Raw genomic sequence first — 12,305 nt, 5'->3', positions numbered from 1 at the left:
ATTACCTGAGGGACTAAAGTGTTCCAGGAATTTGAAGTTTAGAAGACAAAGTTGCAGCACAGTGAGGACTGAGGATGGGAGAAGAAATAATAGCAAAAATGAAGAGTTAAATAAGGCCAAGAGAAAAGGCAGCTTAACACAAGAGAACAGGTTAACCTGGGCAGCGTGACGGAAGCTGTTAAGAAACAGTACAATATGGTCAAAACCAGGGGACAAGGTTATTTCACCACAGGATCTGTGAACTGAGTGGTGTGAGCCCAGTTAGGTGAGGCTCCTCTGCCAACCAGACCCCTCCCTCACTCTTCCTAAAGAAGAAAGCATTCCTTGCCTCCAGGTTTTGCTCACCCCATTCTTCCCCTTAACATCTTACCAGTTTTTCAGTGCCCAGGCCATATGCCATTGCCTTCCCACAAAGATATATGGAGTGTGTCCACTCTGTAGAGGTTCCTTGCCTATTAGTCACTTAGTAGCCAGTTATCAGATCAACTGTCACAGTATCACAGTACTTGAGTTCAGTAACCCTTATTTTATATAATAATGGCTTCAAAGCCATTCACATGACTTTTATTACAATATATTGTTATAATTGCTGTTTTATTACTCATTATTGTTATACTCTTATTATGTCTAATTTATAAATTAAACTTCATCATAAGTCTGTATGTACAGGAGAAAAAAGTATATACAGGATTTAGTATACTATTTGTGGTTTCTGGCATCAACTGGGGTCTTGAAATGCAGCCCCTGCGGATAACGGGGGACTACTGTAATTACAGTCCTCCACACAAAGCCTCATGCCCCGGCCCCAAGTGAAGACTTTGTGGACAGTTACTGTGCCACTGTATGATGGTAAGGTCAATTACCTTTTCCCCATCACCCAGCACGTATTTTGGCATTATAGTTTCCTGGGGCTTCTTGCATTCAACAAATGAATCAGTAGAACTTGGTTATAAAGATACTGTCTATAAGTGAGATATCTGAATTCATCAAGGACATGGCTGGATGATCTTTAAAGTAAGTGACGTCAGATAGAGAAACACTCTGGGTGCCTCTTTCTTTGTTGATATTGTTTTTTTGTTTTGTTTCGTTTTGTTTTAAATGCTCATGTTGGTTGTTGTTTGTATTGCTTATTTTCCACTTATATATATATTCTTCCTGCCCACTTATAATTTAATTTTACTGCTACTGACTTGGATTTGCAATCAGAATAATTATCAAATGTCATTAACGTACCATTTATTCCACAGAGCACGTTTACAAAATTAGTTCACACACTTATCCTAAGCCCCAGTCTCCACTGAGCACTCTTCACCCTTTAGTATGCTGATATTGAATTGACCTTTTATGATCATAATATTTTAATCAATACACTTTTAGATGTATTAATTTACAAGAACTAGTTTGGAAAGGCTTTATTCAGATAATTTTATTTTAATATAGACATCTAATGGTTCTTCTTGATTAAGTTGGTGAATTCACAAATACAAGGCTAGGATGTTCAGTAAATAGTTTTCAAACCCTTACTGTGTTCTCAATAGGTCCATTACATTGTCTCAGCATCACAAATCATAGATTTTTTTAAAGTAGCATCTTATGCTCGATGCATTTTCTTCCTCTCACTGTCAACGTTTAAAACAGTCAGATTCCCATGACAACCGAACCCCACAAAGTCCCCACTGGCTGCTCATGGCTTATGGAAGACTATAAACCCAGCTGAGATTGATTGTGAGGTCACAGGTTTCAGGGGTGGCCCTCACCATGATCAAGAGCATTTCCAATGGAGAAGGAAACATGCCTGGCTTAACCTGTCAGCCACACCTGCCCGTTCCCCATACATGAACTTTCCTCTCTGAATCAAAGGCAAGGCTTCAAATGAGAAACAGACAAGTTCCTTACCACAAACGTTTTGGGGCCCTTTGGAATACAATATAATGCAAATATGCTGACTCAGTGTTTGGCAAAGGTAAACTAAAAGACCCTAAAATTGATGTTTGTGGTGCCTACATTCCCGTTAACCAGGATGCCAAGGTTTATCTAAAGGATTCAACCGGCGACATATATAGTTTCTAGGGAGCAAAAGTATTGAAAATATACTGATCAAAACCTAGCATCACCAAATTTGTAGCCATGAAATAATGGAATATAGTATGGCTTGAGTTTGAAACCTGGCTTTGCATCTTCTTTAGCTGTGCCTTTAGAAAGACCTCCGAAGGTTAACTCCTCCGAAGTTTTGCTTTTAGACAAAAAGAATATATCTTCCTTGCAGAGTTGCTGAAAATGCAGAACATTTAAAACCTAGGAAATTTAAACCTAGAGTTTGCTTTTCCCCTCTTTTTTGGATTTTTGCCTTTTGTTTTGCTATTATGATTAAAACCACTTTAAACATTCAAATATAGCTGGGGTGGGTTTTTTTTTTTTTTGGTTTATTTGTTTTTGTTGTTTTGGTAAATAGTGGTTTTCATTTCTCTTGAATAAAACCTTAGAAACAGAATTGCTGGGTCGTGTGACTATGTATGTTTAACTTTTTAAGAAACTGACAAACTGTTTTCCTAAGTAGTTGTACCATTTGCATTCCCAGCAACATCAACATAAAAGAGTTCTGGTTGCTCTGCATCCTTGCTAGCGCTTATATTTTCAGTTTGTGTTGTTTGCTATCTTTAGCTAATCTGTGTGTAATGGTGTCTCAATGTGGTTTTAACTTTCATTTTCCTTCTGATTAATGATGTTAACTTAAGCATTTTTCATGTGTTTTCTGCCATCTTTATATCTTTTATGATGAGGTGTCTGTTGAAATCTTTCGTCAAATTTTTAAAGAGTTATTTTATTATTATTGATTTGTGTGAGTTTATTACTTAGGGATACTAGCCCTATATGCTTTGCAGCTATGATTCCCCAGTCTGTGGCTTATTTTTCCATTTTCTTAACAATGTCTTTGAAGAAGAAAATTTTTTATTTTAATAAAAAATGACATCATTTTTTTCTTATATTGTTTGCAATTTTTGTGTCCTAATAAGTCTTTGCCTAACCCAAGATCATGAAAATTTATTCTTATGTTTCCTTTGGGAGTTATATAGTTTTAGGTTTTAAATTTAGACATAATAAATTTTTTATATGATTCAAGTTATTATATTTTAAGGTTTTGTTTTGCATGTGGATTTCCAATTTTTCCAGCATCATTAATTGAGAAGACTATCCTTTCTCCACTGAATTATCTTGGTACCTTTGTCGAACATCAATTGCTCTATCTATAATCAATTTGTGTTGGACAAAGGTGCTCAGATAATTTAGTGGCTATATATATATATCCGATATATATAATAGCAATAACATATTTTTACATTTATATTTTTTATATTTTATATATGTAATAAAAATAATATATTAATCAAACTTATGAGCATAAAACTGTTCACAATATTCTATTTTTATCTCTCAGTATCTGTGAGATCAGTGATTATATCCTTTCTATCATATAGTAATTTCTGTCTTTTTTCTTGGTTAGTTTGACTACAGGTTTATCAATTTTGCTGATGTTCCCCTAGTGGTAAACAGATTTTCTTTTTTTCTGTTCCTTTCCCCCAGCTGCAATGTGACCCCAAAGATTATTAGATTTGTTTCCTTTCCCCCAGTGGTTTATGGCATTTTTCATAGGGAGGTAGAAGAGAGGCATATGACTGGGGCTTCATGCCTTTCCATAGCAGTTGGTTCTTCCTTCTCCAGGTCTGCAGTGAAGAGGATTTCTTCAGTCTCTTGCTTGCCCTGCCCTCAACCTTTCTTGTAAACTCTTGGAGAAGAGCCTCTGAGTGTATACAAATTCATCTTAAGTCTGCATCTCCCAAGAATTCTATATTCTCATAACAGCCCATACTCGGTCTTTAACAATTTGTTTAAAATTTTAGCTGTATTCTTCTTACCAGATTATATGACACCTAGCATCTGGCCCAGGTTAAGCAAATGCTCATGTCCTGTTTTTCTTTGATTTCAAGTCACCTGTCTTTCCTTAGATTTTAAGCTAGTTGGTTGCTCTGTCACCTCAGCTTTCTGATGGACTCAAGGGAAGTCACAATTTTGTAGACTTATCCTTTTCTTCTTGTAGAATAGTATCTTGGGGATACTCTGTGACTTTTTCTACATACACAGCTTTTGATCTACCTAATGCAATTTTTTCAATATCTATCAGGAATGGGATTCACATGCAATTCTCATTCACGTATGATGGATAATCATATATATTCACAATCTTACTGCAGGGTTATGCTAATTCTTCTGCTCTCTGTTACAATATACCCAAAGAGAACTGAACCATACATAAAACATCATATTGGTCCACTGTGTTGACAATGTGGTATTAATAGTGCCTGTTAAGCAAGAACCTGCAAGGAATCTAGATGCCTTAGTATGACATGTCCCCAGGTACTGGATGGGAAATAAGCCTCTTGAAGATTCAGAAGCCTTTCACATCAGGGTCTTGTGGTCTGGGATCTCATGAAGCATCCCTTCCAAAGTAGTTATTGCACATGCACCTTTTATTGCTGACAATAGAAACAATGCTTCTCAAGCTTCTTCAGATTCTGGGAGCAACATATACTATTCCTATCCATTAATCAGTGATATGAAGGGCTGCTATTCCTGAGTGGGGAGCAGAGCAGGAAAGAGGTCTATAGCAGTTCTAGGCTATAGGACAAGCAACCCTGCAGATCTCATTGTAATAGAACCTGTGAGAGAGAAGGATGTGGTGTAGAGCCTCTGTGGTGTAGAGTTCCAATAGCAGAGGTGTAGCTTCCCTTCAAGGCCAAAGCAAATAGCTCTTGGCATGCTACAGTGTTTTGGCAGAAGCTGAGCAACTAACTATGGGATTTCAAGTGTCACATGGCCAAAACTACCCATTTTGATTAACTAGGCATTCTCAGACCCACTAATTCAGCAACAGCTATCCATATCTAAATGGAAGTGATACAGTGGCGATCAATCTCAAATAGTTCCAGAAAGCATAAGAAAGCACAGAAACAGGAAGCCCAGATCCACAGTTGTACCAATGACTCTCCCTCAGCTCATATCTATGACTTCATGGTAGGTTTCCCTATGATCAACTAATGCAAGAGAAAAAGGCTCGTTTTGTTTCATGGATGGGTAAGCTCTGAATGCTGGTGCAAGTTGAAAATGGGCTGTTGTTGCATTAGAGCCCTACTCAGTGGAAGGGAAAGACAGTGGTGAGTGGAAATCCTCCCAGTGGACAGTTTTGAGTGTTCATCACTTTATGTGGAGAGAGATGTAGCCCCAGGTAAGGTTATAGTCAGACTCAGGGGCCATGGTGAATGGCTTGGCTGGTTGGCTAGAAACCTACGAGGAACAGATCAGGGACAACGAGGTCTGCAGAAGAGGCATGTAGATAGACCTAAGAATGGATGCAAACCGTAAGTATCTTCTGCATCCACTGCAGAGGATGCACTAAATCTTACCAAGTGAAAAAGAAAGTCTGGGTAAGAAGATGTCAGCCAATTATTGTCCTCAGTTATTCACTTGCACAATAGACTCATGAATAGCAGAGATTCCAGCTATGCATGGGCCTAACAATATGGGTAGAGAGGGAGGAAAAGAATCCTAGGAGACTGAGTTCAAACTAGAAAAGGCTGAGTTAATCTTGAATTGGCCTGTTAGTTTCTACCAATAACAGAAGTGGGGGCTCAAAAAGTAAGTGAATTTCAGTTATAAAAAATAAAGCATGTGATGATTTTTGCTTGAGTTTGTCACACCCAAGATGTGTCTGAATTCCTTGTTTGGAGGGAGGGAGCTTGAAGCTTACATTCTCATGGTCACTTCTATCCAATTTCTTACTTTAGATAATTTTGTGACTCCCACTTGGTATTTTATAGGCTTTGGATGACAATTACTTTAGTGTCAACCCATTTGTAACAGCCTCTTTTTGATCTACCCCAAAACATGACTGTTACAGAAAATTTAAGGGTTCCCCAAAATGGGCACGTCTAGAATTGTAAAATTCCTCCTTGGCTATATCACGTACACTGTAGCCCAGCTTACAGGCTCTTTTTTTGTGCTACTGCCTGACCCTATGAATCAAAAATAAAGCCTTATTTTTTTATGCAAAAGAGTTTAGGCATCTTTCTGCTGCCTTACTTCTTCTAAGGAACTCTTAATGCCTCATCTTCTGCCTTTTCTGCATCTTCTTTCTCAATTTCTGCTCCTAGCTACTCATCGAGGTATCCTCTTCTGCAAGAGATACTCCACAGTCAGCTGTTGAGTGAATACATTTTTTTCATCTAAACCATATAAGCATTAGAGATAATGTATGTGAATTGTCTATTACAGTGGCAGATACATAGATGTTCAAGTGGTAGTTATCATTATTACAATCACATAGTTTTAATTGTGAAAAGTAAGAGGAAAAAGTCAATTTTCATCTTCAAGGACAATGTGTCCAGTAATCTAACTTTTGTCCTCATCTTCCTTATTCAGGCAGGTCTTATTTATTATACGATAATGATGGAACTATATTGCCAGTTCTAATCATTAACAGGCCTGTCAGTTTCACTCTGTTCTGCTTCCTACAAACTGTCTTGCTAATGACCACCACTGTTTACAATGGAGATTAAAAGAACATCAATGCAAACCAATCAAACATCTGGAGCCACACTCTAAGCATATCCACTACTGAGTGTGATTCAGTGGTGGATTTGTCATGATGAGGGTAAAAAATACAACGAAAGATAGACGGATATTTCCAGGAAAAATAAAAATTAGGTACAAATAACCAAATATTCCACACTTCGATCTATTTAAAAGAAATCTTTGTATCTAATGAAGAAATTGAGCATATAGCCTTATTTGTTTGTTTGCTTCTGAAATGGAAAGTAAATGTATAGTAATAACAGCTTTAAAACAAAGGGCTCTTAAAACTTAATTAGCATAGTTAATCTGTAAACTCAGCATTTACAGGCCATTTTGTGCGGGTTGGGCATGGTGTATATTGTTATATCTAAATCTATGATTAATGCACTCTTTTCCTATAATTTTTTTAACATTGCAAAGACCAGCTGAAATTTTCACATTAAAATTCTGTATTTAAAATTTTAGTTTTTAAATAAAAAGAATTGTAATTGTATCATGGGTTCCATATTCCCATAGAAAAGACTGATCAAAGGTTCCTTATATTACGGTTTACAATAGCTCCCCAGGGAGGGGGGTCATCTGCTAGAAGGGCTCTGAATCCTCCTGGACAGGAGCGCAGCCAGTGAAAAGGAAGTGTTAGCTAACCCAGAAGAGCTGACCATATTTCCTTTATATACAGCTTCCTGAGTTTCTACCTTGAACTTCAGACTTGTCTATCTGCCTCCTTGACATCTTTCTTCACTTAGATACCTAATAGTAATTTCCAATTTACCATGCCACATCTGAACCCCTGATCTTTTCTCCCCTCTACCCTTCCAGATGTTCCAGTCAAAAACCCTGGAGTCTACATTGACTCATTCTTTCACAATCAATATCCAATTAATTAGCATGGCCTGCAGACATTTCTTTCAAATTATATCCTGAATCTGACAACTTCTCACCACCTCTACTGTTAACATCCTTACTGTTAACAGCCACAATTATCTCTCACTCAAATAATTTTAATAGGTTTCTAACTGCTCTTCCTGCTTCCACCCTCATCACCAAGTGATCCAGATCACAGATCCAAATCAAAGCCAGATCACATGACTTCTCTGCTCCAAACTCCCCATTTCACATAGAATAAAAACCAAGGTCCTTCGATGCCTTGCAAGGCCACACATGACCTGGCCCCCATCACCTGCCTGATTCCATCTCCTACCACAGTTGCTTTTGCTTCCCGTGCTCCAACCACATGGGCCTCCTTGTAGCCACAGCTCTTGTGCTTCAGAAAAAGGAAGAGAAATACTTGCAGGGGGTGGAGGGACAATCAGCAGTCTCTGCTAGAACAATTCAAATTTTCAAATGGCATAAAATATGATCCATCTGCATTCTATAATAATATTTTCATCCTATATGCCCTGTATGTTTTAAAATGTGTTTGTAAATTCTTTGACATTCTTTTTATTAACAAGTGAGTCTAATCCCCTTCCCTTTAATACAAGCAGGTCATAATCACTACTTTAATCACAATGCTGCAAGAGTGATGCTATGTAATTTCTGAGGCTAGATTAGAAAAGGCCATGTATCATCTGCTGGCTTCTCATGGGATGCTGACTTTCCAGACCTGGTCACCATGCCAAGAGGAAGTGGAGAGAGCATATGGATAGACCATGCATAGGTGTTCCAGGTGAGAATCACTGGTCAGCATTAGTCTCCAGACATAAGTGAGACAACCTTCATGTGATTCCAAGTTGAGTCTCGAGTTGCCCGAGTCACCACTTGGAGCCAAGCCCTGCCCAAATTGTAGATTCGTGATCAAAATTAATGATTGTTGTTTTAGGCCATTAAGTTTGGGGTGGTTTGTTATCCAGCAATAGATAACTGGAACATCTTGTTTCTGTGCCATTTTGTATTCAAATTTCTACAAGTTAGCATCTATTTCACTGCCCTCTTCCATACTTCACTTCAATTTTTTTTTTTTTTACTCTTTCCTCTCTCTCCTATTTTATCACGATAAGCATTTTTAACAAGCAATTCTATTAAGAGAAACATTTGGCCACACATATTTGAGAATTAATTTTTGATATTATGTCTTTGGGATACGGCTTTTCATTATGTTGATATAGTCTCATATTTCAACTATTTGTATATATATAATTTTTTTAAAAACTTTTGTCACTCCAAACATTTTTGGTGAAACTCCAATCTTAATTCTCCTACCAATCATATTTGACAGGATGCTATGATCACCATTAGTCTCCACCCTACCTGTCTTCCTTTTTCAATATAAAAGATACAATTATACTTTTTCTTTAAATTACAATATAGTAACTAGAAGTAAATATACTAAAACTTGTACTTACAGTTGGCCAACACTTTTCAATTAAAAAAGAAAGATTGATGTAGAACACAGCAAGAGTTTTTATTTCAGCATCCTTTCTCATAGATGTTTATGGGGTTAGTGCATCTCAGTTCCTCTGAAACTCTCTTCATGGCTGAGTCCTATGAACTATAATGGCTGAATGGTCCTTCCCAGAGGAAGCAAATCTAGAGAGGGTTAAGAAATTCCAGAAATACCTGAGCTAGAGCAATGCCTCTATTACAGTTGACACTTGAACAATGTGGGGGTTGGGATGCTGACCCCCATGCAGTCGAAAATCCACATATAGCTTCTGACTCTCCAAAAACTTAACTACTAATATTAAGCCTACTGTTGATTAGAAGCCTTACCGATAAGTCAATTAACACATATTTTGTATGTTAAGTATATTACATACTGTATTCTTACAATACAGTAGAGAATGTTAAAAATATCGTGAGAAAACGTACACATATTTTATGCATTCACAACATACCTTTTTCTTAATTTTTCATTATTTCTAGGCTACAGTTTGTGAATTTTTTCATATTGTCACAAATCACCAAAATAATTTTCGATATATTTACTGAAAAAAGTCTGCATGTAAGTGGACCAGCACGATTCAAACCCATGTTGTTCAAGGGTCAACTGTATTGAGTCGGCTAAAAGTGATGAAACTGTGTTTGGATTTAACATTCTCCACAAAACGAAAAGTCTAAGTGTGTTTGGTTTTTCCTTTCAGGATCATATACCAAAAGGGACTTAGCCCAGGTCTCTTACTCTCTTACTGTCACTTCATATACTGAAGGGAATAAGGTTTATATGAATAGTGGAGAATAGTTACTTAAAAGATTAAATTAACTTATAGTTTAAGAGCAATAGTTACAACTACCTTCTATATATTTTAACTCATTTCAAAACGGTTTCTCCCTCACCATGACACTACTTTAAGAACTAAGACCTTTAACTCACTAAATAGCCATCTCTATTCTGACGACTCCTATATTTATACTTGGTAATAACTTTGATCTCTAACCTAAATCCAACCACCTACTTTACATGAGTACTTGGATTTCTTATATCAAGGCAACATGTCTAAAACTGAACTCACGATTTCCCTCACTCCAGAGATCTAAGTCGTCTCCCAGGATTTCCTATCTCAAGGAATGGCTCTACCAATGTCGAAAGTACCTGTTGTCTAGGCCAGAAATCTGTCTCCTTTCTGTACTGTTTTATCTCCTATATCCAACACAATGCCTGGCACATAGTTAACTTAGTATTCATTGAATGATTATTGAATACTTTCATGGAAACTGCCATTAAATCAGACTCTCAAATCCTTTAAAGACCAAGGAAATGAATTACGGTTTATCCAAAACCCAAGCAGATTTTTACTGACTCTAAAATCCAGGCTCTTTCCATCATGCCAAAGCTACCACTATTTACTCAAACAGTTGAATGCCTTCTAAAATTCCCATCATTACTGTGCATCAACATGCAGTTAAATGAATGAATTGATTATAATTTTCTCTGCTGTACCAAATTTCTACTTCTCATACTGTGCTTCATGAATGTGTCACTGCTGGAAAATGAACACTAACTGTGTATTCAGGGCATTTAATGGCAAATTTGAGTGAAATGTTGATATCTCGATAGGAACAATTTCTTTGAGCTCTGCTAAGCATTTTTGAAAGCAAATCATGTCAGCAGACTGAAATTACATGCAAAATTATCTAAACTATTCACATGTGATAGGCAGTCACACTTTGTAGCAGATGAAGCTTTCAAAATGTAGGAGATGAAGCTGAATAATATCAACCTCTGGTCTAATTACCTCCAGTCCAAGTCTCTACTCATGGCTAAAGGCATAAAATGCAAACAATTATAGTACACAATAGTGTGAGACATCAGGTAGCAAGGGAAGACACTGTTATAATCCTGATTGCTGCATTTCATCTACTATTTTAGAGACTGAGTGCTTAACGCATTAAGGGATGCATTATTCCTGGACGTGGCCCATTACTTTCCTTTCCTTTGTATAGGAGAAGCAGAATGGTGCAAACTTTAGAGGGACTAAGGAGGTTTCTTCTGAGTATTCATGCTCCAGATGACCTTAATGACATTAAACTGTTGTTGGTTAACTAAATCCATTCTATTAGAGATATGCTACTAATTGTCTACCCATAATACTTGAGGGCAAACAATGAATTTCTCAGTTACCTGTTTCTCTGATTCAATCATTCTTGGCTCATGCCTTTGACTATTCAACAAAATCCTCAAAAATAAGTAATGAGATCTGCACGTGGATTAGAACCCAGTACATAATCTTTCCATTTTAAAAATAAAAATCCAAAATATTGTGTCCATTGAATAATTCCAAATTTTAAATAAGAACTAAATTTCATAGGTACAGTTAGGTAAGGGTACCTCTTCTTAGTTGGAATGTTACCACATTCTCTCACTTCTTTCAAAGCCATGAAGAAGTGTTTCATGATAATAACAATAGCTAATATTTATTGAACACTTACTATGTGCCAGGTACCTTACTTCAGTTTCTCAACCTTGGCACTATTGACATTTTGGATCTGTTAATTCTGTTGTGGGATATGCATTTAGGAAGCTTAGCAGCAGCCCAGGCCTCTACTTTCCCCACTCACACTCAGCAGTGACAAACAAATATGTCTCCAGAAACTATAAATGTTCCTTGGCGGGCAAAACTGCCCCTAGTTGAGAACTACTGGCTTAGATATATAATTTATCTAATCCTCTAAACAATTCCATGAGGTAGTTCTATTCTCCACTGTAAAGGTAAGAAAAGAGGCACACAGATTGACTAACTTGACTGACGTCACACAGTCTATAGGAGAGACAGTATGTGATCCAAACTAGTCTGACTCCAGAGCCCTAAGTCTTAATTGCTGCCCTAGGAACTTGACCCCTTTCTGACTCATGAGAAGAGGCTTGTTAGAACAGAATCCCTTCTAGAGTTATTAAAAAGGAATTGCTTCAGCAATGAATTCAGGGATTTAAACTAACTCAAAAGAGGGAGATGGGAGTAGGGTCTCTACCTGATTATGTATACCTGGGTCACGGTAATTGAAAAGAAGACATTTTTAATATAGAGGATCAGCCATGTACAAAAAATCTAAAAACCTACAGCTTGGTAACTTTCTACTTCTACCACCTTAATCACTTTTTATCTAGGTAGAATAGATGCTGAGTATAATTTAAGCACTTCCTCTCTTAACGAAAATATCTGGCCCACCAATCAGCATAATTCTCATTATATTCCCTCCTGTAATTAGCAATTTATACCTTCCAATTAGAGAATTCATTT

The 12,305-nt window shown here is 37.0% G+C and overlaps 1 protein-coding gene across 7 annotated transcripts in view; it reads right to left on the bottom strand.

The window, feature by feature from the left end:
- ORC5 (origin recognition complex subunit 5) overlaps positions 1–12,305 on the bottom strand; it is a 275,932-nt gene that overhangs the window by 171,095 nt on the left and 92,532 nt on the right. Inside the window, exon 14 of one of the 7 annotated variants that reach the window (XM_011365189.2) lies at positions 9,013–9,156. The exons of the other annotated variants lie outside the window; for them this stretch is intronic. Within the exon in view, the coding sequence (XP_011363491.1) occupies positions 9,099–9,156 (58 nt within the window). The 3' untranslated portion in view covers positions 9,013–9,098. Of the gene's footprint in view, positions 1–9,012; positions 9,157–12,305 lie in introns of those variants that run through there. 7 annotated transcript variants of the gene reach the window in all.

This window comes from Pteropus vampyrus, unplaced genomic scaffold (assembly GCF_000151845.1).
Source record: "Pteropus vampyrus isolate Shadow unplaced genomic scaffold, Pvam_2.0 Scaffold107, whole genome shotgun sequence".
Taxonomy (NCBI): domain Eukaryota; kingdom Metazoa; phylum Chordata; class Mammalia; order Chiroptera; family Pteropodidae; genus Pteropus; species Pteropus vampyrus.
The sequence above is the reverse complement of the archived record's forward strand: the minus strand, read 5'-3'. Positions and strand labels throughout refer to the sequence as shown.